Genomic DNA, 26,456 nt, shown 5'->3' on the forward strand with positions numbered 1-26,456 from the left:
GCAAAAAGATAATAGGTCCAAAGACGATGGGGAGCAAAAACAAACTAGTATGATGGGTTAATCAAAGATTTTCAAAAAAGCCTCTTAAATTATCTTCTTCCTATTTCAGATGTATATCAATCCACATTTTATTTTTAAATTTTATTTAAAAACTGCATAATCTTTTTCCTATGTTTCATTCCTTCTGCTTGAATTTAAGTTAATTAAGTGCAGAAATTCCACCTCTTGCTTAGTTCCCAAAGCAAAAAGCAAATATTGCTCATACTATAGGCACATGTATATTACATTCGACAGTGGCTGAACTGATGTATGAAGTCACCTTTTATTTAATTTTGACACACACACACACACACACAAACAACGAAGAATATTTATAGAAAACCAGTGGACTTCATTTCTAATGGCTTATATCTGAAAAACTACTGTCCACAACATCCTCTATTCCTGTTCAGAGATTTCAAATTAAATACCATTACTTTCAAAGTTACCTTCATTGTCTTCGGGTCAAGTTTAGACCAATGGGTAGGAGTGGAAATTTCTTTAGCTTCACCATCATCCTTCTCTTCTTCATCCTGATATACAAAGTAAAGAACAGAATTACTATTCTGAAACCTTAAAATAAAGGTAATTTACTTTTAAAAGTCTGTTGCTGATCTGTGCAAGGTCACAAATGTTTCAGATTGTCTTCTCCTAAAGTTATTATTTAGGCAAGTCCACGTACATACATTCTACCACTTTTAACTGATCACAAAGACACTCATCAGCCAATCAAAGCCAGATCTGTGAAACACAAAAGGGTGATAAATTACAACACAAAGGATATCAGGGATGCACAAACACTGCCGATCTCCACTAACCAAACAGTGTGTGATCTTGCCCCAATTTTCAAGCCACCCAAAGTTAAGACTGATTTAGTCAGACCTTTCAAATGTACCAAAGACGATGCCACATAGCCTGAAATTTCAAATCTCTCAGACTTGTGGTTGTCCAATTTCAAATATCCATGACTAGAACTGATGACCGTGAAAGAGAAAATTTTTTAAATTTTAGAAAATGGCAAAATGTTTAAAATGGCTTAATACTGAATCTTGCTCAACAACTGGTCCCAGATTCCAGCAACTAGACCTATGATAAAAACAAAATTCTGTGCAATTTAAGCACAACTTATTTTCCTTTGAGGTCTCAGCACTCTTAAAGTTAGCATAATAGACAGATTTTTTTTTTAAGAGAAAAGAACATACAACTATACTGCTGAAAGCTGGATTACCAGTCGCTGTTACCAGTTATGTTCCTCCATGTGTGTTTGTTATGTAGTGTGTGGTGTGCATTTGTGCCTGTGTTCCTGTGCCTGTGAGAAGCGGAAATAGAAAAAGGGATTAGCGTTCAGTGCCTGTTCTCCATCAGCCTCCTTGCGTTCACCCTGAAGCTTCTCGACCAGCTGCTGCTTGTATCCTCGGGAGAGGGTTTCCCACTCTGAGCGGGTGGGAAGGCAATGCCAAACATCCGGGAAAAATAAAACCACTGTCTCCACATGAGCTGGAACTGTACGCCCCTTGTGGGTCTCCTCAGGGCGATGGTAGCGAATCTCTGCAAAACGGTACCTGTTGCAAGGGAAGAAGCATGTTGGAAAAAAAATTCTAAAATACATTTTAAAGACCCTAGTTCACTTGTAGCACATCAAGTAAAGAAATTTTGCTGCAAGAACTTGAGGTTGGTCTAAAGAAAAAAAAATTATAGAAGCCATAGTTCCTCTTTTGGTACATTTGTACAATATTTTATGGTTAAAAGAAGAATATGTTCCCCAAGGCATTTTCAAAGTTTGATTACAGAGCTACCCATATTTTAGAGAATACCTGAAGAAGCTGGATAGCTGTTCAGATTTCATGTGCTAAAAAAAGAATATTCTCAATTAAGTCACAAGAAATATACTAAAATACACAGGACAAATAAGCCTCAAGAGAAAATATGGCTGAACAAAAATAATCAGCAACTACATCATTTTATAACAAAAGAATTATAATGAAATGAAGTTCTCTCTTGACGATCTTCTCCAGCTATGCATGAAATGAAAAATATTTTCAACATACATCCAACTTCCAAAGTTCAGCATAACAAAACATTAAAAATTTCAGTTTATTTTGATTAGTTCTTAATCCTTTTTCCCCCAAACATTTTTGGCACCAAATAAACTTTTGCTAAAATTAGTATTTTCCTTTGAGATTACCTGCATGATCAAGATTGCTAAAATAAGGGGTGGGGGAGAAGGCTGATAGACAAGAACATCTATATAACTATTAGAAAAACATTTCTAATCAAGAAATGAATTGGTACTTACCATTGTGTGCATACACTTAGATCAATGCCTGTCAGAGCCTTACAACAACGAATAGCAGTCTTAATCAACACAGAGGGGTCTTTTTCTGGGTCTGGTCCATCCAACGAAGGAGACCAGTGGCCTCCAATGGCCATGGCTTCATCCTTGCCTTTCATGCCCACTAAAAACTAATTTAAAACAAAGAATCATTTACATATATTATGCAACTTGTCAAATTACAAATGAAATACTGGAAAAGTAAAGGAACAAACCTTTCTAATATCATTTTTACTACCTCGGGTATCTGTCAGTCAAGGAAGAGTTCAGTTCATCGTGTTCCACACTGCATTTCAGCAATGGAATAGGATTTATACATCATAACTCATCCTTCTAAAATATTTCCTCAGATAAAAAGTTCTTTTAAAGAAACAAGCTATAATTCAAAGTTTAAGAGCATCCTGATACACTAAACCCATTATCACTAAGATTTTACTATGCTTCAAATATAAAACATCAAAACGACAGTTGAACTAGTGACATACAAATAAGATATAGCCGTTAATCTGCAATGAGAAAAACATCTACATCATTGAGTGCCATAACTATATTAAAATTAGATATAAAACAAATCAACAAAATTTAAATGGTGGTATTTTTAAATTCTATATATACACAGTTAGAACTAAGCAAAGCAAATATACACCTAAAGTTAAAATAAATGTTTCACTTTACCTTAACAAGTCTAGCAGGATGTTGAAATCCATCCCGAAGTTCTTGTGGGTCTTCAGCAAGAGCACATGACTTATGATACAAATCTTCCATACTAGGGCTAGCCATCAGCATTACCTATTATAGTCAAATAATTCAATCCTGTCAAAAGTCTAAAGTAATGTAAAAAAATGAGAAGCACTACTAATTATCCTTACATAATAGATTATCTGAAGTTTTTTATAAAAATGGAAAGTAAAACATTATAGCAGAAATGGTATTAGATACCTTATAATTACATAGTTTTAACTTTTCAAGGAATGCTTTTTGATCAATGTTTTTCGAATAGCAGAAAACTACTGACCATAAACAATGTACTGAATGTTACCCTGAAGACTCACATATAGTGCATTCACCCAACATTACATTTTTATCTGGGGCTACCAGAAGTCATAGAACATTCCAAAAAGCTCAATAAAATGAACTTCATCTTCACATTTTTATAAGGTTCAAAATGTTAAAGCAATAACAATATTTTTACAGCTCAAGAGTAAAGGCAAAAAGAGGTTAAATTACTTAAATAACCAAAACAGAATCTGGGAGACAAGAAGAAAACACAGGCATTCAGATCTTAAATGTAATAACCACTTTCTGAAGATTAATTCCACATACATTCTTAATATGAATAACTACTCAGAAATTTTAGCTGTGTATCACAGAATACAAACCTTTGCACTGTATAAGTGATCAGCATCTGGTGGATCAAGAATGGCCATATTTTTCTCTAAGGACTCTACTTCTCTGTGCATTACATAAAAATTGCAGTAATTTCCCAGCTGAAATGGTCTTGACAAAGGGAAAGCATCCACCCATGTAAACTGAGCATCAAAAAAGTCACTAGGTATATATAAATTCTGATAACGGCGCCTTAGTTCCATCATGTCACAACTAGGACTGAAAAACAGACATAAGGAGTGAATAAAGAGCCTTAACACCAAATACTATGCAAAGATTCATTCAATTCTAAAGCTAAATATATAATCTGATACAGTTAACAGCCAGCTGAAAATGAACAGTCACTGTTAATGAATGAGCTATAGATTTACATAGAAGTACATGAAAATGTCATTTTCAAATATGTTTACTTACAGCTTTGAATAAATAACTAGTATCTACGTGTTACCGTTATTTCATTTTTTGTGTGTAGCTTAAAATTCATTTAGACAAGACCTTTTGAAATAACTTCAAGCTCCAGAAAAGATCTGAACAAAAGCAATTCTGCCTCAGTTGAAGCTGCATTTTTGAGAAAATTATGATTCATATAAAATGGACATAAAAAAGGAATAAGAGTGGTACCAATTAGTATGAGTGCTCCTCAATCAGGTTTATACAGTGTCGGAAAAAATACAACCTTTATTCTACAGTAAGATCCCAGATCAGGCATAGTTAATTTAAAATTAAATATAAAAGTCTACATGAAAACAAAATCCAAACGTTTTTTGGATTATCCACATCTCCATACCTCTCTATCTAATGATTAAGATCCATACCTGATTATTTACTATGTAAAGAGAGGATAAGTTTCTTGCCTTTTAAATCTGGCATAATGAATTTTTTTTTTTAAAGGACGATTTACTTTTTCCTAAGAAACAGAGCTTTTAAAGGAGAGAAACTCAAAAGTAAATCAATCTGGTTAATAGGCCAAGAGATTTCTGTTAAAAGCATAATGAAGAGTGGAAAACACCAACAGTCTGTAAGATGAAAAGATAACTACACCGTCCTTTCAAATGACAACTAAAGGCAAGAGTACGTAATATGAACTAATGTATCTACAGGGATGTCTTTTTATGTGAAACCTAAAAATAAGAAATATAGAATGGGGCTTCCCTAGTGGCACAGTGGTTGGGAGTCCACTTGCCGATGCAGGGGACACGGGTTCGTGCCCCGGTCCGGGAAGATCCCACATGCCGCGGAGCGGCTGGGCCTGTGAGCCATGGCCACTGAGACTGCGTGTCCGGAGCCTGTGCTCTGCGACGGGAGAGGCCACAACAGTGAGAGGCCCGCGTACAGCAAAAAAGTAATGAAGTGAAACTGTGAAGATTTAACTTGGAAGGAGAAAGACAGCTCCTCAATTTATATCCTAAGTATCAGCTCCTCCCAGAATAGCATTCTAGACTGGGAACAGATGAGTTTAAAAGCAGAGCTGCTCTAGTTAATATTTCTGGGGCTGGAGAAGTGGTTTTGTTTCCAATGAATTTCTCTGAAATATGCAGACAAGATATTTTTTAAGTATACAAGTAAACAGGGATAACAAGAAAACTAGTAAAAATTAAGAATAGTTGATGATTTGACCACATGCAAGAGTAAATGAACATCTACTACATTAACAATTAAGCAAAGTCATCAAGCAAGATTTTTTTGGGCACTGAGTAGCTTAAATACTACACTGATTTACTCAATCTAGAACTGAATAAATAGAAATTTTAACTTTTGTAGGCCAGTATTATGAATATTAATTATTATACTTTGTTGAAATGCAGCAATACCCTCTCAAGACACTGCGCACAGTTATTTGTTCCTATGCCGAACAGCTTTAAACACTATTAATGATTCATTTTTCTTATTTTACTGTAAATTTGTTTTTTCCATCTATTAATTTATCTTACAAACAATTGCCAGCCCCAAGACCTTTAGATGATTCTTCCTTTCCATTAGAGCAAATTAGTCATTTACCAATTTGCCTCTACATGAATTAGGATTTTCCAGCTATTACCTAGTTGGTCACCACATCCCAACCACCACTGAGTATCTACAACTGCCATACACTGGGTTATAAGTGCTTTAGATACATGAAATCAACTCAACCTCACAATAATTCTGCTAGTTGATATAAGTTCCATTTCACAAGTGAAGCTCAGAAATTCTTGGTAACTTTCTACTTACCTCTGATTTCAAAGGCTAAAAAATGTATTGATGTATACACACATATGTGTATATGTTACGTGTCTTGTGAGTATATATGTAGACCTGTGTTTCTATTATACTACATGGCCACAGCTAACTTAAAATAATTGGTTACTACTGTATCATTACTTCATCATACACAATGAACTATGTATGCCCTTAGTGAAGTTATCAATAAATCTGAATCTTAAATAATTTTACCTTTAAGGAACTACTCCATTACAGAGGGGCTGCCTTTTTCAGTGGCTGGTATCTTTAATGAGTGTATGAAAATAATGCACTCTTGCAAAGAACTAAAATGCTACTTCAACTGCATTTCTGCCCTTATATAACTAAGAGCACCAAATGTCAGGAAATGAAAGTTGTAAGAAAAATATCTCTCAATGTATCACATTCCTCCAAATTACACAAAATTATGAAATTAGTAATTTAAGAAAACAATGGGGAAAAAAAGAACTTACCAATCTAAAGAAAACTTTGAAAACTGAACTGTGTAACGTGGAACAACACGTCGAACTCTCCGAGGTGACCGTTCTCTCTCTCTTCGAGGAGATCTCTCCCGGGAACGTTTTCTCTGAGGAGATCTTTCTCTGGATCTACGTCTTTCTCTCTCCCTTTCACGACTTAAAGCAAATTTTTCTAAAATTACTATTATTTCTGGCATTACTGAAGAGTTCTTTAGTGAAATAAATGTCACAGGTAATATAAGCAAAAATCCACAGTATACATTTTTAATAACTTTTTGAAAATTGTGGTAAAATATAAATAATATAATAAACTTACCATTTTAACCATTTTGAAGTATACAGTTCAGTGGCATTAAGTGCATTCACACTGTGCAACCATCACCACCATCAAAAGTATACTTTTAAAAACATACCTTCGGTCATCTTTTCTGTTGGGCACTTGATCCCCTCTGTCATTTCTTCCTGAAAATCTGGATGGTGGATCTAACCTTCGTGCTGGTTGTGGCTGTGAAACTATACGGACAGGAGGTTGCAATAAACCAGCTTTAAAAGACACAGAAAAAGATGTTTTAATTTATTTAAATGAAGCTCAAAAGCATTACTTGGTCAAATTTTATACAGAAAAATTTGGCTAATATTTTAGGTTTTGTGACCCATAAATGGTAAATGGTAGAGACCATCTGCATATTTGTATATTTTAAAATAATTGTTTAAAAATGTAAAAACCATTTTTAGCTCAGGGACCATAGAAAACCAGGCCACAGACCAAATCCAAGAGGTGTAGTTTGCCAATCTCTGACCTACAGATATTAAACCAAAGACCGCTATACAACAAGACATTCGCAGAGCACCAAAGTATCATCCAGACATTATCCACACAAAGAAAAAGAACCTCTATAATGGAGAGATCTACGGCCACCACTTGACCAAGTAATCAAATTTAACATCAATAACAGTAGAAGAATCTAACTACACGTGCCTTCTAGTATGATGCAGTATGAATTAGAAAACATCACCTATAATGTAGTCTTGCCAAAAGCCTTTAGACTTAACTTCTAGTTTATAGTTTATATGGCAGAATGAGAAACAAGGTGAAAATATCACAACGAATCAAGACAAATCCAGAACACAACATTCCGAAAGAATCTACAAGTCAACTAGACCAATTTCTTAAAAAGTCAATGTTATAAACGAAGAAACAAAAAGTGGGAAACCATTTTGGAATAAAAAAGACTAAAGAAACATAACCAGATACAACACACGAAACTTGACTACCTTTTCGTTTAGGAAACAAAAAACAACCTTTTTAAAAGACATTTCGGAGACAACTGGGGAGGTCTGAATATAAACAGGGTATCTAAATGCTTCTTCTTAGAAGTGACAGTAGATTCTGGTAATATAGGAAAGGATTCTCTTTTAGGAAAGGCATGCTTAATATAAACAGGGGAGAAATGTCATAATGCTTGCATTATGACCACTCACAGAAGTGTTTTCAGAAAACAAAAACTAGAAACAATCCAAACGTTTAGCAAAGAAAAACATATAAACTGTACAATCTTCATAAAATGGAATATTGTACAATATTCATACAACGGAATATTGTACAATAGTCATACAATGGAATATTGTGCAATAATGAAAACAAAGAAACTAGAGCCACATGGAATAAATATGAAAAACTTTAAAACATAATGTTGAACAAAAGTCTTACAGAAAAGATTCTATAGGTGGAATCACACATTATGTAAAATTCAAAAACAAACAAAGCTAAAGTATATTTATGAGCATGCATACTTAGAGTAAAACTATTAAAAAAGAAAAATAGTTAACAAGTAGTGATTACACGGGTGCTCATTTTAATAGCTCATTACACTGAAATCTGTTTTATAACTTTGCTATATTTGTGTCAATTTATGATAAGAGAAAATGCCACAATTACATTTTAAAAAAATACCAATTAAGCAGACTTCTGCTAAAGTCAAGGCTATCATTTTTAATATTATTTTGTTAAGAAAACGTACAGAGTTTCAAATTATCAATTTGCAAAAGAAAATTTAAAACACAGCTCAGGGCTTCCCTGGTGGTGCAGTGGTTAAGAATCAATCTGCCAACGCAGGGGAAACGGGTTTGAGCCCTGGTCCGGGAAGATCCACATGCCACGCAGCAGTTAAGCTCACGCGCCACAACTACTGGGCATGCGCTCTAGAGCCCGCGTGCCACAACTACTGAAGCCTGCATGCCTAGAGCCCGTGCTCCGCAACAAGAGCAGCCAATGCAATGAGAAGCCCGTGCACCGCAATGAAGAGCAGCCCCTACTCGCCACAGCTAGGGAGAAACCCGCGTGCAGCAACAAAGACCCAATGCAGCCAAAAATAAATAAATTAAAAACAACAACAACAACAACAAAAAAACCCGCACACAGCTCAGGGACTTCCCTGGTGGCGCAGTGGTTAAGAATCCGCCTGCCAATGCAGGGGACACGGGTTCAAGCCCTGATCTGGGAAAATCCCACATGCCGCGGAGCAACTAAGCCCATGCGCCACAACTACTGAGTCTGCACTCTAGAGCCCGCAAGCCCAAACTGCTGAAGCCCATGTGCCTAGAGCCCGTGCTCCGCAACAAAGAGAAGTCACCACGATGAGAAGCTCGCGCACAAGGAAGAGTAGCCCCCACTCTCTGCAACTAGAGAAATCCTGTGGGCAGCAACGAAGACCCAATGCAGCCATAAATAAATTTATTTAAAAAAAAAAAAGAAAAAAATAAAACACAGCTCATTTATTTGATGCACTATGGTTCAATGAGTAAAGTGCTGCCACCAGATTCTACATGTATATAAAATGTTATGTTCATTAAGAAAATAAGGCTCAAAACATGTTCTTCCGTAAATGATAAGATGCCAATAGGGGGACAGGGGATTATGAGTTTTGATATTTAAGTTCACAAAGAGTACGTCTTTGAATAAGAGAAATAAAATAAAACACTTCCAAATCGCTATACAAGTAGAAGTGCTTAACACAAGATATTTAAGTTTCCTTTCAAGTATTCTGGAAGTTCCTGCCTTTTTTGTAATTAATACCATACTCTCATTATTTCAATAACCGAACATTTGTGTGTTAGTCTGAACCCTAAAAGGAAAAGATACATTGCATGTAATACCTTTCTGCTGTGGCTGCTGTAATAAAGGCTGGGGCTGTGTCTGCAATAGTGGCGTAATAGAGGCTGCTGAAATCTGTGCCTGCAGCAGTGACTGGGGCTGGGGCTGAGCCTGAACACCAAATGTCGTCTGTGGTGCAATTGGCTGAAGTACGGCAGGAGGAGTCTTCAGTAAAGGTTGGGTTTGCGACTGATTCTTAACAAAAATAAAGAAAAAAAATTTTTAAAAAGAAAAATCTTTGTAAATTGGAAGACCCAACCACCAAGTTTTCATAATACCTATTTTATATACCTGATTTGGTAGTGTTTGAATTCTTTGTGCATTCCATTTAAAAGGCATATTGGGATTATACGTAGCTTCAACCAATACTCTGTCACCCGCTTGGGGGGTTTTCCCTTTGACAGCGCTAAAAAAAAATTAAGGTAAATACAAACACAATTAGAAGAGATTCCTCCAAAAAAGATTTATATATTTAGCATTTTAAAGTAAACTATACCAGAAATGGAAGCCTAAAAAGCTCTTTTAAAAAATAGACATACCTCCTAGACTTATTTTTAGAACTGATCGTGTTTCAACCTTGCTTTATAAACTGTTTCAAGTGTAAGAGATAATTTTCTACCCTGTATCCTCCTAATAGTGTGTCCCTCCCTCTAAAGCACTTTCTTTTATAACCCAAGAGTAAGATTTGCCTTGGGCTTTGTAAAGAGAGAAATGCAGAAAAGATGGAAAACAGGAGACCCACTTGTACAGAAAAAGCTTATATAGTAATTAAACTTAATTTCCCAAAGTATTTTTAAGGAAGCTAATTAGAAATACATTTGAAATAACTAAGGAAATATATATTTCCTGCAACCACCACAACACTAACAAAATACTATTTCAAATCCATTGATTAGTCATTTATTCTGTTTTTTAAAATAAATTTATTTAATTAATTAATTAATTTTATTTTTGGCTGCGTTGGGTTTTCGTTGCTGGGCGTGGGCTTTCTCTAGTTGCGGTGTGCGGGCTTCTCATTGTCGTGGCTTCTCTTATTGCAGAGCACAGGCTCTAGGTGCGCAGGCTTCAGTAGCTGTGGCACATGGGCTCAGTAGTTGTGGATTGTGGGCTGTAGAGCACAGGCTCAGTAGTTGTGGTGCATGGGCTTAGTTGCTCCACGGCACGTGGGATCTTCCCGGACCAGGGCTCGAACCCGTGTCCCCTGCATTGGCAGGTGGATTCTTAACCGCTGTGCCACCAGGGAAGCCCAAGTCATTTAATCCTATCATTTTTTCAACTAAAATATTTTACATACATGTCATTAGATATGTCAAACAAAAGATTAAATTTTAAAAGGCACATGACTATTTCAATTTTTTTTTTTTTTTTTTTTTTTTTTTGCGGTACGCGGGCCTCTCACTGTTGTGGCCTCTCCCGTTGCGGAGCACAGGCTCCGGACGTGCAGGCTCAGCGGCCATGGCTCACGGGCCCAGCCGCTCTGCGGCATGTGGGATCTTCCCGGACCGGGGCACGAACCTGTGTCCCCTGCATGGGCAGGCGGACTCTCAACCTCTGCGTCACCAGGGAAGCCCCTTCATTTTTTTTTTTTTTTTTTTTTGCGGTATGCGGGCCTCTCACCGCCGTGGCCTCTCCCGCTGCGGAGCACAGGCTCAGGACGCGCAGGCCCAGCAGCCACGGCCCACGGGCCCAGCTGCTCTGCGGCATGCGAGATCCTCCCGGACCGGGGCACAAACCTGCGTCCCCTCAACCGGCAGGCGGACCCCCAACCACTGCGCCACCAGGGAAGCCCAACCCCTTCAATTTTTAATCTCACTGTAAGTCTGCTCATGAATAGCTAGAAATGTAAACTCACTCCTACAAAACATTTATAAAGAATTCATGATGACTACTTTGTCAATGATAAAAAGATATCTTCAGTCACATTCTCCATCAAAAAATGTCACAGGGGACTTTCCCTGCTCGCACAGTGGTTAAGAATCTGCCTGCCAGTGCAGGGGACATGGGTTTGAGCCCTGGTCTGGGAAGAAACCACATGCCACAGAGCAACTAAGCCCGTGCGCCACAGCTACTGAGCCTGCGCTCTAGAGCCCGCGAGCCACAACTACTGAGCCCGTGTGCCTAGAGCCTGTGCTCCACACCAAGAGAAGCCACCGCAATGAGAAGCCCACGCACCACAACGAAGAGTAGCCCCCTGCTCGCCACAACTAGAGAAAGCCCATGTGCATCAACGAAGACCCAATGCAGCCTAAATTAATTAATTAATTTAAAAAAATGTCACAGGTACAGGTTGAATGATTAAAGCAGAAAATCAGAGCTAAACCATAATTCCATGCCACAGTTAAGTAGGTGTCTTATCAATATACTTAACGCTAAATACAAGAAGGCATTTGTCAACACCTAATGAAGTTTACCTAAGCTGAAAGAATACATCTTCATCCACAAATCCAAATGTATCGTGTAGTTTTGTAACCACCCCTGTAAAAACACGCTGTTTCTGAGGTTGTGTCTGTTGCTGACTGGACCTTGGTGTTGGATATGATACAGTTATCTGAGCTGCTGGTTGAGGAGTTGACAAGCTAAGGCTTGTAGGCAGTCCGACAGTCGGCTATAAAACAAAATCAACACCAAATTAAGGTAATGATATGAAGCAGTCTAGAACTTAAAACTAGTTAAAAATAGCTCAAAATGCTAAAAACAATTTGAAGTTAGAAAACACATACGTACACCTTGAAGATGAAAATCAAGTCTGAAAAATTACGTTATTTTTGATCGATTTCATGATTAAGTTCCCTCAGATGAAAGTTTCCACAGGACGTTTCAGGAAAAAGTCACCACAGTGCAATGAGTTAAAAAAACACCGCATACTCTAGCCCTCTCTTAGAAATTCAAAATCCATAATGACATAACAAAGACTCAGGAAAGCCCTAGATAATTGAAATAAGTCAGAGAAAGACAAATATATATATGATCTCACTTATATGTGGATCCTAAAAAAAACAAAGAATTCATAAAAACAGAAAACAGATTGGTGGCTGCCAGAGGAGGGGGTGTGGTGGGGGAAATGGGTGAAGGTGGTTGAAAAGTACAAACTTCCAGTGGGGATGTAACGTATAGGATGGTGATTACGGTTAACAATACTGTATCCTACATTTGAAACTTGCTGAGAGTAGATCTTGAAAGTTCTCATCAGAAGTAAAAAGAAATTCACTTACAAGAGGTGATGCACGTTAACTAAACTGACTGTGGAAATCATCTCACAATATATATGTATTATTAAATCATGCTGTACACCTTATACTAATACAATGTTATATGTCAATTATATCTCAAACTGGGAGGAAAGGTAACACTTTCATTGGTCTCTTCTGACATAATCAAACATGAATAACAACATATTACTGATTAAAACTTCTGTATGTAAACAGAAATAAAACCATTAAAAAGAAAGGATCATCTGATTCTTCAACTCAAATGAATTCCATAATTCGTTTTACACCTGCCCAATAAAGCAAGTCTCCAAGTTCTACAATTAAAAAAAAAAGTTAAGGCCTATATATATATTAAAGGAACTCAGCATTTCTTAAAGTGTAGCCACAAAATTTTCTCACAAAGTTTCTTTAACATAATAAGATAAGACACTAATGCTTTATGGGCACACTTTGGGAAGTGTTATTCTAAGCAAAGACTAACTTTTACAGCTTTTCTATTCAGTCTGAAAATCCTACTATTGGAGATTGAAAATAGGACGTAGGTGTTCATCAATTTTAGTTCTTTTTTTTTTTTTTGGTTGTGCAGCATGTGGGATCTTAGCTCCCTGACCAGGGATCAAACTCACACCCCTTGCAGTGGAAGCACAGAGTCTTAACCACTGGACCACCAGTGAAGTCCCAATTTTAGTTCTTTAATAAATACAAAGTGAGGTTTATTTCTCAACTGAAGTATACTTTATTTTTTTAAAGTAACTAACAGGTTCAAGACTATACAGGTACAAAAGGTTATACAGTAAAAAGCTTTTCACCTATTCCTGTTCCTTAGCTACCTAGTTCCCTATCCATGGGGCAATCACTGTCTCCAGTTACTATTAGAAGTTCTGCTTTCTTTTTAACAGTTGCATACACCAGGGGTCAGTGAACCACAACCCACGGGCCAAATCCAGCCCACAGTTTATCATCTTTACACAAACTTACAAGCCAAGGGTCGTTTTTACACTTTTTTTTTTCTTTTTAGGTTGCGGCGTGTGGCTTGCGGGATCTTAGTCCCCCGACCAGGGATCGAACCCAGGCCCTTGGCAGTGAAAGCACAGAGTCCTAACCACTGGAGTACCAGGGAATTCCCAGTTTTTACACTTTTAAAGAATTGTTTAAAAAGAAAAAAAAAAATGCAACATAGACTGTAAGTGGTCCACAAAGCCTAAAGTAGCATTACATATCGAAAGTTGACAAACTTTTTAATGTTGCTGAAAAATCAAGCTGATAATGCAACACAATAACTCACCTCCTAAGGTCAAAGTGAAAAAGATATAACATGTACAAAAACATTCTTAAAAATACTAGCTACAAAGAAAATGTAAAAGCCAAAATCAGTATTAAATTTAAAATAAGACCTCATACTTATTCAAACTAGATCACAGCAGGAACAGCAATCAAACAGCATAAAAGAAAAAACAAAAACATGTTTTCCATCTTTATTTAACATTATATTGCTAAAACTATTACATGAATCCAACAAATATTCATCTTTAAACCTTGAAAGAGGGAGTTCCCTGGTGGTCCAGTGGTTAAGACTCTGCGCTCCCAATGAAGGGGGCCCAGGGTTCGATCTCTGGTTAGGAAACTAGATCCCATATGCCACAACTAAGAGACCACATGCTGCAAGTAAAGATCCCTCATGTCACAACGAAGATTCCGCACGCGGCATGCCGCAACTAAGACCCGGCACAGCCAGATAAATAAATAAATAAATATATTTAAAAAAAAAAAAAAAAAAACCCCTGAAAGAAAACCTAGAACAGGAATAAAACTTTGGTCTACCTTTCATTCAGATATTCATAAGAAATAAAGTAATGCCAAACTAACCTGTGTTAACAGGGTCTGCTGAGGTTGCTGCAACTAAAAACAGGAAAAACAAACAAAAGCAGTAAAGATAAAAGAATCAATCAGAACTGCTGTTTCACAGATGTTTTACAAAAGGAAAAATTCCTATTAAATAAGTACTTTATTTCTAATTAAGAAATATGTGAAAAGTAACAGAGGTCATTAGGTATAAGGTTTCCTACAACTATTTTTAACAACTGCAGACTTTAAATATAACTAACTCATTCAATAATGATAAAGAATTTTTTTTTTTGTTATTTCAGAGGAATAACACCCACCAAAAAACCCCACAAGTCCCTAGAGGGGTAAATTTCTACTTCTGCCCCATATTAATTACCATGCTACAGAAATGATTCAATATCATCCGTAAGCTACCTGTATCAAAAATATTACTCACTGTCCAATTCATATATATCCCTCTAATATGAGAAGCAGTCCTTACAGTCAGACTTGCCAAAGGTATGGGGACCATAAAGGACCATACACCCTGACATAGTTTCTCTGGCAATAGCAAAGTATAACATTACCAGAAAGCAAAAGGAATTGGTGGGAAGGGGGAAATTTTAAAACTCTGGAACAGAAGTAAACTTTCTGAAGCCTCAGGACTGTGTCTGTATTAACCATCAGGAGGGTCTCCAAAGAAATACTTATCCCTGCTTGCTCCCTGTCATCCTTCAGCATTCTTTTCAAGCTGCCCAGCTTGGAGTTGTCTATCATGCACTAGTGTCCCATGGTTACAGCTAGAAGAGCAGGAATCTCCTGATGATGCTTAATAGCTTGAGGACAAGGTCTTTTTTCCTACTGCCCAGGTAAGCAGTCTGAGGAGAACATGGGCGTCATTTCTGTGTTTGTGGATATCCTGGTCAGGGTAAGATTTGGACTTAGGTAAGGTTTCCCTTGAGACATCCTTAATGCTTATTAGCTTCTAACTAGTGTTTTAAGCCCAATGGCAGAATCTGAAGATCACAGTTCTTCTGTTCATGACTTCTTATTTACTATGACTAATAAGCTTCCCAATAAATCTTTGTCAGACTTAAAAATAAGCTAGGAGAAAACAATCTATATGACATTCTAATTCAAAACACTGTTTACCTAGGTCGACATGTATTAAAGGTTAAATCTATCAAATTTCCATTTTTCTGTAAGTTAAGAATGGATGAATAATGGCATTTTTTTAGGGCAAGAACATTTGAGTATTGCCATTTTCATGTGGTTCAAAATAAAACACAGGCTTTAATAATGTATTTCCTAACAGTACTAAAATAAGTCTAAGGGTATCTGAAAACAAGATAGCCAACTTGGACCCCAATCTCTTATCAATTTTTTAGAAGTTTAAAGCAATTATTAGTGGGATACTATAATCTTCAGGGCAAATGAAATGCTTCTGAAACCTAACAGGCAAGGATGAAATTGGGGCATGGATCTAGGGACAAGTGTTAATGGATTGAGAAGCCTCTTGTTTCTCCACAGTGTCTCTGGATCCAAGTTTTTGGTCCTTGTCTCTTGTATCCCCTTTTCCTCTCCTGACTGCTATACTTTCCTGAAGCTTCCTTAATGGCACTGAGAAGGGACAAAGACTACCTCTTAACCCTGGAAAACCTAGAATGGGTGCTTAGACTGGAACCCATCTAGATTTGAGCAAGTCAAACTCTTCTTTGCTTGATATGCTTCTCCTTGGGTTCACTTTGTTACCTCTTTCTACCATCCCAGATATAATAACCCTTGAAGAATATGATTAGAGTATAAGCTTAGGGAAAAGGAGCCAAAGAAACTTTTACTCTAAGTAAGGAGTTTTCAAATTGTTCAAATGTGCCTTCGGAATAGGGGTGAGAACTACAAGGGGAGGCTTCCTCCCATTTTCAACACTATTTTTATATTTTATATATTAGGTTTCAATACACAATTTCATTAGGGGAAAAAAAGGCAGGGTTCCATTGTTTTAAATAAATACAGGCTGAAAGCCAAAGGTCTGTCTACGGTTTAGCTTCAAATGGGAAAAAGGAGCTTTTCATTTTCACATGTGGTCCAGTACAGCACAGTAGGGCTAGAGGTTTCAAATAAGAGTACTAGGCCAAAGACTCATTAATAGAGTGATTCCTTCCAGATTCTTCTGCATGCTTTCTTAGAAACATGTGACAAGGACTGGCTACTAGATGAGGATTTGAGTCTTCAGGACCTCTCTCCTGTCCTCCTCTCCCTTGGAGACATTCCGTTTTACCTACCACATTTCCTCCACCCCAAAAGAATTCAAATCACACATTAAGGTTACTGATGGGAAATAAAATCTACAAAAATTCAGTTGGAACAAATAACTTTTTAAAAATCAGTTTTTAACATGGAAAATATAAACTAACCTGTTGTTGCACACTATACAAGGCCTGCTGAGGTTGTGAATATTGCTGGAAAAAAGATTTTTTAAAGAAAAATATGGACATTAGTTTTAGTCATTCTCAAAAAGCCATATACATATATATATACATTCAAATACATAACCAGAATTAAACTAAAACGAAATTTTCTGGAACATCTACACTTCATCTAAAATAAACAAAATAATGATTACTTATACTTTGGGATTCATCAAGAATGGAATTTTACTCAAATAGTTAAGATACAAGAACTTAAGAATTTTGACTATGCAACTACATCTCTCTGTATGTCCTGGGCATAAAGAATTTTTATCACCAGAATAAAACAATAAGCATAATAGAACCCCACAACTATTCATTCTTTAAAATGTGAAGGTACCTACCCTAGCTACTCAGATTTGAAAGTTCTGCATGTCACATATTAAAACCTATTAAAGATTCACCTGTTGCAATGCTGCTGCTGCAGCTGCAGCTTGTTGCTGCAATGCTGCAGTTTGAGTTAACTGATAGTTTGCTGGGGTTTGTGTAGTAAGGCCTGCTGCTGCCAATGCAGTTTGCTGTGTGTAAATGGTAGGAGATGCTCCAAGGAGTGATGGCTGCTGAACACCCAATGCAGCTAAAATGAGATTAGAAAGAGGGGGAAAAAAATCAAGATTATTTGGATCCTGTCCAGGAATTTTCAATGAGTGCTTAGTAATGAATTACAGTCTGTCATTGCTTAGTAAAAACCTAAAGAAAAATTTTACTAATGCTTGTTGAATTTAAATGATTCATGCCCCACCTCAGATTCCAATGGCTTTATATTAAATATATGCTCAAGTCGTGACAGATATAAGAAAACATTAATCTATAAAATTAAACTACAGAATGAACCCAACCAACCTTACCTAGACCAAGTGGCTAAAGTACCCTTGAGAAATATTTTTAGTAAGAAAAGCAGAAAATAAACCATCTTATTTTACTAATCTAGAATGTATTATCTTCAAGCAGATTAGAATCATACATTAAGGACAGCGCTGCTGGAAGTGATCCACCCTTAAAACATCCTACTGGAGAGAATTTTCATGTACTTCTACTCTATTAAAGAACTGTAAAACTAGGAAACAGACAATAGGAACAGTTTAAAAACACAAAGCACTAAACAGCAGTCTAGCACCGCACTTCCCCAAACTGTATCTCCTAGAGTAATGACTAGCTTCCTGGGACATTAAAGTTTGGGAAAAAGGGGTTCAAGGTTTAAAAAGTTTAGAAAACAGTGAATTAATAAGCACATATGTTTACTGCAGGAATCCTCAGAACCTTTAATATGCCACTAAGCATTGTGAATCTCAAAGAGGTCGCCATAAAAGCAATATTTGCTCATGTAACACTCCATTTTCCAAAGCATCTTGCTTATATCTGAGAATAACTAAAAAAAATGCTGCTTTATAGCTACTAAGTTAATAACCCTACAGAAAGAACAGATTGTGCCTTACAGGAAAAGAACAGAAATCATTAATGAATTAACCAAAGCACCTAGTCTAGAATCTACCAGAAAATCTTTAGAAGTGTGAGGTTCATCATCAATCAGTTGTTTAAGAGTCCAGGTTAATTCTACTCAAAAGTAAAACAAACCAACAAACTTAGGCAAAAATAAACAAATCCCAGAAATCATGTTTGGAATTAATATAAATTACAAATTATCCCCTGCTAAAACACTGATTTTTAAAAATTAAAAAAGGTTGAGAAAAAAAAAAAAAGAATCTAAGGTGGGGAAAAAAACCTACTGAGTGTCCTGAATACACAATTCTAGACCCTTACAACATTAATCTCTTATTCCCTTTTTTTTTTTGCGGTACGCAGGCCTCTCACTGCTGTGGCCTCTCCCATTGCGGAGCACAGGCTCTGGACGCGCAGGCTCAGTGGCCATGGCTCGCGGGCCCAGCCGCAGCATGTGGGATCTTCCCGGACCCGGGCACGAACCCATGTCCCCTGCATCGGCAGGCGGACTCTCAACCACTGAGCCACCAGGGAAGCCCTGTTTTTGTTTCTTAAATTTTTATTGGAGTACAGCTGCTTTACAATGTTGTGTTAGTTTCTGTTGCACAGCAAAGTGAATCAGCTATACGTATACATATATCCCCTCTTTTTGGATTTCCTTCCCATTTAGGTCACCACAGAGCACTGAGTAGAGTTCCCTGAGCTACAGTAGGTTCTCATTAGTTACCTATTTTATACATAGTAGTACATATATGTCAATCCCAATATCCCAATTCATCCCAATCCCCCTGCCCCGATATGTCTGTTCTCTACCTCTGTGTCTCTATTTCTGCTTTGCAAATAAGTTCATCTGTATCATTTTTCTAGATCTCTCTTGTTTTTAAGGTAAGTCAGACGCCACAGATGGGCAGAAAGGAGAAACCAAGACTAACAAAGTTAATTTAAATAGAAAGAAATGAGGAATGTCTTAACACCAACGTAAATTCAAAATGAAGTTAACTGCCGTGAGAATGGAGATAAAGGTAATGAAACTAGGGCACAGGTTCTAACCAGTAGTTCCTGTTAACCTTCTGAAACTGTGTGTAAAATTACAGACAAGAAAGTCCAAAGCTTTCATCAGATTTTCAAAAGGATAACGGACCCAAAAAAGGTTAAGAACCACTGTTTTAGGATAACAGAAGCAAAATTCTCTTGTAAACACAAGACAGGGAAAGAACCTAGGAAAAATTATTAGTATTTAAAATTCTTAGATTGGGATGTTCTGCACTTGACAAAAGTAACATCTTGTGATTCAAGTACCATATCCGCATGCATCTCCTTCACCCACCTGAGCTCTGACCTCAGATCTGCTGGTACCAATTTCCAGAACACTGGAAAGTACTGATAGCTGTCACAGAAGGGCTCAGGGCTAATATCTCAGAAAGAGCTCTTTTTTTCCTACACAGCATTTAGTAAGTGGGATGATAGCTGATATCCACAATCCCTTTTCCACTGCTGACAGTCAATGTGATGAATTAGAAACTACAAAGCAGACTGATTGGTAGGAGAACTTTATGGGAAGGAAATTGACACTGTAGTAGTAGTTGCTGCACTCTACTAGCTACTTAATTCAAATTTTGTGAAATCACTGTGCATGTGGTTGTGGCTTTTATATGTCTGTATAATGTAGCTCTCTTTAAAATCATTTACCTTTGCGATTTTAACCTCAATAAAGTACATTTCATTAAAATTTATTAATGCTCCTCTTTTTTGTGGCTATCTAAGAAGGTATCCTTGAATACCTGTTCATAGCATTCTCCGCTCTTCTTGTGAATTTCTATAATCAATATTCTGTAAGATAATTCTATACTTACAAAGTACAAAGGTATGAATCTCTGACTTAATCTTTCTCTCTCCATAAGTGGCCTAACACTTATCAGTTGGAGATTTTTTTCCAATTACCCAGATTGGAACAGGCTGTTCATTTATCTGTACCTGATTCAATATGATTGTTGAAGGTCTCATGGCCCATCTGAAACAGATATACTTATAACTATGTAACAATACTTCCACAGACAAACCTATGAAATGAGCCCTAAATGACCAAAGGCTACCAGAGGTTAATAAGTAAATCTAAGGGGTAAGTTTCCTTAAAGCTTTAAGGACAAATGTAAAATATATTATTTTCTAAAATGTAAAATCAGTTTCATATGACTGAAGCTTTCATTTTATGACATACTAGTAGTTATGACATACTGAATACCAGTGAACACACCATTAAAACACATAAGAGAAACCTGTCCCGTCTGTTGTTCCTTGATCTTATCAAACTCACAAATTTAAAAAGCCTTATTACCCTTATACCTAAGATGTATTATCCATCTTTACTAAGATGGGTGATCCTTCTGAAATAATAAAATTCAAAACCTCATATATATATATACACATATGCATAACTGAATCACTTTGCTGTACACTTGAAACTAACACAACACTGTAAATCAGCTATACTTCAATTAAAAAAAAAACTACTTAGAAGCAACCTAAGGCTAAAAAAACAAAAAATCTCTGGGACTTCCCTGGTGGCACAATGGTTAAGAATCGCCTGCCAATGCAGGGGACACGGTTCGAGCCCCGGTCTGGGAAGATCCCACCTGCCACGGAGCAACTAAGACCGTGCGCCACAACTACTGAGCCTGTTCTCTAGAGCCTGCGTGCTGCAACTACTGAGCCCACATGCCTAGAGCCTGTGCTCCGCAAGAAGAGAAGGCACCGCAATGAGAAGCCCAAGCACCGCAACGAAGAGTAACCCCTGCTCGCCGCAACAAGAGAAAGCCCGCACACAGCGACGAAGACCCAATGCAGCCAAAAATAAATAAATAAATTTACATAAATAAATAAAAAACAAATAAAATAATAAAAAACAAAAAAAAACTCAAGCTAATCCGAGAAACTTCATTTTTTTCATCTTTTGCAAAATTTTTTTAAGGCACTGGTCAAGCAATGCTTTATTCTTCGGAATTTCCATATATCAATATATGTTCAAAAGCAATCTTACACTGTATGGAAAGAAAAACAACATAAAGACATGGGGGATTCTCTTTATAACTTGTGGATTTACTAAAACACGTATAAACCCAAGTTTTAAACCAAGTGAACAAGTCTCCTAAGTGTCATCTTCAACTCAACATCCTTCCTAAAAAGTGATCTTTAAAGATTAGATTTCATAGAAATTCAAAACTTTTGATGCCCTCATGCACAGATAACTTTCTTACAATCAGACAACTCACTGGTCAAGGCATTGCTATTGCTTTTGAGGTACTATTCTAAGCCCATAACGTACCCAAATAACTGGAAATACTCATTACTTTTTAAGAATTAGAAATTAAGGGAGTCAAAGGTACAAACTTCCAGTTGTAAAATAAATAAGTCATGGGCATATTAAAAAAAATTAAGGCACAAAATAGTATTTTAAATATAACATATTCTAAATGTTGTAATCTTCTATACTAACCGCACTGTTCAATACACTAGCCACCAGCCATATACGGTTATTTCAATTTAAATTAGTGAAAAGTAAATAAAATTAGAAACTCAGTCCCTCAGTCACATTAACCACATTTCAAGGGCTCAAGAGCTACATGTGGCTAGTGGCTACCATATTAGATAATGAAGACACAGAATATATTCATCATCACAGAAAATTCTACTTAGTGGAGAGAACTGTTCTATAAAGGAGAGGCAAAGCCTTAAATAAGTCAGTGTTATATGGGAGTCTCTATAAAGATTAATATCCTGGCAGACAACAGCTCTTCCACTCTCTTGAAGTCCCATGGAAGTGATGACTAGTGATCCTGGCCATAATCTCTTCTAGCTACTACTCAAGTATGTTGGTCAACCCTCCCAGGAAGTTAAAGACACTATTTGTAATGTCATGATTTCTTCCATCCTTGAATGCCTCAGATATCTACCTAGTTTTCAATTCCATTTCTTTCAACGAGTTTTGTATCACCCAAAGTTAATATTCCAACTTTCAATGTTACTTCCAATACATTTTCAGCTATAATAGACCAAAATTATTTCCCAGATCATAAAACACATAGTGCAAGAGAAGCCACAAATGCATAAACATGAGTTGCACACTCAACTAAGGATAGAGAGACGGGCACTCACTGGTTTGGTATGTTGATGCAGCTCTCACTGGATGAGAGCACAAATAAGGCAAGCTCAGAGAATAAGGGAGAAAATATGTACTAACAATGAGGCTTAACCTTAACAGATTTCTGTGCATTTTTTTTTTTACTCTTAGAACAATGTTTTGGAGACAGTTTCTTGTTACATAGCACTAGTAGTGTTTAACGAGAGTTAAGCCCACACCAATAGCAATCTTTTTGGCCATGCTGGCTTGCAGGATCTTAGTTCCCTTACCAGGGATCAAACCTGGGCCCCGGCAATGAAAGTGGGCAAAGCGCCGCATCCTAACCACTGGACAGCCAGGGAATTCCTGCAATCTTCTTTTTCTACCAAATAAGTTGGAAATATCCAGCTCTATCAAGAGATAACGAATATAAGTATACATAGTACATCAGCTATTATTTGTTTGAAAAGGATCATGAATCTTGCAGTTTAACAATTTGAACTTCTGACTCAAGAGAGAGGGGTTTTAAAAGACAACCAGTGGGCCAGATTAAAGAGGTAGAAAAAATGAAGTCATATTTTACGGAAGCGTCTTTAGTGTTCATCAACAAATGAATGGATAAAGAAGATATGGGGTATACATATACAATAGAATACTACTCAGCCATAAAAAAGAATGAAATCTTGCCATATGCAGCAATATGGATGGACGTGGAAGGCATTATGCTAAGTGAAGTAAGTCAGACAGAAGAAAGACAAATACTATATGATATCACTTATCTGTGAAATCTAAAGAATACAACAAACCAGTGATTATAACAAAAAAGCAGGTTCACAGATACAGAGAACAAACTAGTGGTTACCAGTGGGGAGAAGGCAGGGATGGGTAAGATTGGGGTGGGGGAGCGGGAGGTACAAACTACTGAGTGTAAGATAAGCTAACAAGGACATATAGTACAGCACAGGAAATATAACCAATATTTTGTAATAACTTTAAATGAAGTGTGACCTTTAAAATTTGTACAGGGGAGACTTCCCTGGCAGTCCAGGGGTCAAGACTCCATACTTCCAATGCAGGGGGTGCAGGTTCCATCCCTGGTCAGGGAACTAAGATCCCACATGCTGCATGGCACAGCCAAAAATAAATAAAATTTTTTAATTAAAAAAAAAAAAAATTTGTATAGGGAATTCCCTGGCAGTCCGGGTTAGTACTGGGTGCTTTCATTGCCATGGGTCCGAGTTCGATCCCTGGTCAGGGAACTAAGATCCCTTAAGTCGCATGGCACAGCCAAAATAAATAAACTAATAAAATAAAATAAAATTCGTATAAAACAATTTTAAATGAAGTCACATTTAAAACAATTGTATTAGCCTCAGTCACCTGTGTTAAAGTACCACATAGCACTATGATCTTAACTCCGGAACTAGTTCATTTTTTTGTCTATAGCCAGAATGTAGTCATCTTACAAATGGTCAAAGAAATGGGTGAGAAAATAGGTCTGAATTGGCTAAATCCACCCAAACATTTTAATACTGTTGCAATTATGTACATATACACATGCAAATATTTTGAGTCAAATATACTGAAGATACTCCTAAGTCACTATAATTAATCTACGGGATATTTAAAGATTCAGTCAGTGATTTGCCAGCTCTCTCTCTCAATGTCCCTTTACACGACAGAAAACTGTTAAGCTTTCAAACCTTAAAGCTCTGGTCCCAATTATGACTGTCACTGAATATGTAATACAGCACTTCAGCTAGGAGATAGAAAAGAGGGTAAATATTTAAAAAGAAGTATTTCAGTGTAGGAGATATGAGAAATGAGGCTGGAAATACAGAAGATCCTGAATACCATCTCAAGGAGTTTGAACTGTATTCTAAAAGTCCTTGAAGATATTTTTGAGGATGAATAAAAGAACAGAGTAATGGAAGAAACAATAACCACTATTTTGAGGTCCTAACATTGGACTCTTCTGTGACCTTCTGTTGATAAACAAATTTCTTCACTTATCTGGGCCTCAAATTCTTCATCTGTTAGAAAAAAGAACTGAGACAGAATCTAGTTCAGGGCCCATTCAGCTTTGGAAAGTTCAGTAATTTAGATAGAAATTATGCTTTAGGAATATCATATCTGACAGACACACTGGAGCTGGGGGAGAAATAATAAGCAACATATCCAGTAAAAGAGGAAAGCAAATAAAAGCAGTGAGAACTTAATAGAGGATAATAAATATAGAGTATGACTAAGTGATACATGGGGAAAAGAGCATCCTGACTTAAGTGAATGATTTACGGTAAGCATCACAGATTAGGATATAAAGCTTTGGGAAAGGTATGGAAGGGCCTGAAAGTTAGGTGAGAGACTTTGGCATAAGATCTGCAAGCAAGGGAAAGCTGATGCAGTTATCTACATGTAAAGTGCAAAGGGCCTAAATGTAAAATAGAGGAATATATTCGAGGCATTTTCAAGGGGGGAAAAAGTCAAGGTTTGATATATGTTTGAATACGGGAAATAAAGGAAAAGAAAATTAAATGACAGACATGTAGAAATTACTAACTCCTTAATTGAACAGACTCAGCATTAAAATTAATCAGAAACAATTCAAATACTGATCTTGGACTTTATGACAGATTTCAGCAATAAAGTGCTAGCGTGCATGCTTTTACTGAAGTTTTTAATCTTATTTTAAATACGTCACCTGTGTGAATGCACTGAAATTTTCAAATCACTGTTAGCTGAGAATTTTCAAAGTTAGTACAAATGCAAGATAACCTTGCTAGAAAATGGTATAGCAAAGCCATTAACTGAACAAAACCACCTTAAGTTATATACAAAAAGGAAACAGTAGTAATTTTTTATATTGCTTTCAGGAGAAAATGAGTCAGATACATAGCCACAAAGATCAAAATATTTCATTTGAACTGAATTATTCAGTTAACCTTTTTCTGTTGCGTGATTATTTGATTTATGACATTGACCTCTGATACTAATATATCTGGCATGCATATATATATATATATTTTTTTTAACTAGAATAAAACAGGTAGCTATACTATTACCCAGATTAAGTCCTTTTAATGCTCTTTGCTAAAATCTTTTCTCAAATTGTAGTTGAAGCTGCCAGGAGAAAACTTAAGGCATTATATACTTAGGCTAAAATGTTCTCCATTGAAATGAGGTGTAAATAAAACTATAAGGTTTTTAAGGTGTAAACAAAATTCTAATTGCCTTAGAGTTGAAAAAAATTCAACTTTGATAGAAATTAGCTTGGCTCTGAGAATCAACTCTAATAAGATAATGATTAGTCACAAAGACTTGAAAATGAAGGTTAGAAAATATTATATCAGGCTTTCAGGAAACAGCTCAAAATATAGCACCTAAAAATTAAATATTTTAATAAAAACATTGTCAATAGAATTCCACTTAGAAACTACTCCAGGATTTTTGTAAGAAAACTAACCACAGATGCTAACAAAACACTTGCCTAGTTACTGAAGTCATAATGTATCAATAAAATATCAGATTTTATTTAAAAAAAACCCAAAATATATCAGATTTTGAAAAACTGTGATTAATGACAGGTCCCAGAAAATCCATAAATAATTTCCTACAGCACAAATAGAAACTGTTGAGCTTCCCTGGTGGTGCAGCAGTTAAGAATCCGCCTGCCAATGCAGGGGACACAGGTTCAAGCCCTGGTCCGGGAAGATCCCACATGCTGCGGAACAACTAAGCCCGCGTGCCTAGAGCCCGTGCTCCGCAACAAGAGAAGCCATGGCAACGAGAAG

General features: G+C 36.6%; 1 protein-coding gene and 1 non-coding gene across 4 annotated transcripts in view; both read right to left on the reverse strand.

Annotated features, from left to right (window-relative positions):
* CCAR1 (cell division cycle and apoptosis regulator 1) overlaps positions 1 to 26,456 on the reverse strand; it is a 53,726-nt gene that overhangs the window by 23,573 nt on the left and 3,697 nt on the right. For all 3 annotated transcript variants that reach the window (XM_067710747.1, XM_067710746.1, XM_067710748.1), the window contains exons 3-15: positions 17,513 to 17,685; positions 17,055 to 17,099; positions 14,683 to 14,715; positions 12,019 to 12,212; positions 9,899 to 10,013; positions 9,610 to 9,802; positions 6,867 to 6,996; positions 6,448 to 6,609; positions 3,751 to 3,976; positions 3,047 to 3,160; positions 2,336 to 2,502; positions 1,391 to 1,601; positions 489 to 572 (exon numbers count right to left, since the gene is read on the reverse strand). In XM_067710747.1, coding sequence (XP_067566848.1) covers positions 489 to 572; positions 1,391 to 1,601; positions 2,336 to 2,502; positions 3,047 to 3,160; positions 3,751 to 3,976; positions 6,448 to 6,609; positions 6,867 to 6,996; positions 9,610 to 9,802; positions 9,899 to 10,013; positions 12,019 to 12,212; positions 14,683 to 14,715; positions 17,055 to 17,099; positions 17,513 to 17,685 — 1,847 coding nt within the window. The remainder of the gene's footprint in view (positions 1 to 488; positions 573 to 1,390; positions 1,602 to 2,335; positions 2,503 to 3,046; positions 3,161 to 3,750; positions 3,977 to 6,447; positions 6,610 to 6,866; positions 6,997 to 9,609; positions 9,803 to 9,898; positions 10,014 to 12,018; positions 12,213 to 14,682; positions 14,716 to 17,054; positions 17,100 to 17,512; positions 17,686 to 26,456) is intronic.
* LOC137209563 (small nucleolar RNA SNORD98) lies at positions 2,634 to 2,698 on the reverse strand. The gene has a single exon (XR_010936106.1). It is a non-coding gene; the product is annotated as a small nucleolar RNA SNORD98 (small nucleolar RNA).

Source organism: Pseudorca crassidens, chromosome 16, assembly GCF_039906515.1.
Source record: "Pseudorca crassidens isolate mPseCra1 chromosome 16, mPseCra1.hap1, whole genome shotgun sequence".
NCBI classification, from domain to species: domain Eukaryota; kingdom Metazoa; phylum Chordata; class Mammalia; order Artiodactyla; family Delphinidae; genus Pseudorca; species Pseudorca crassidens.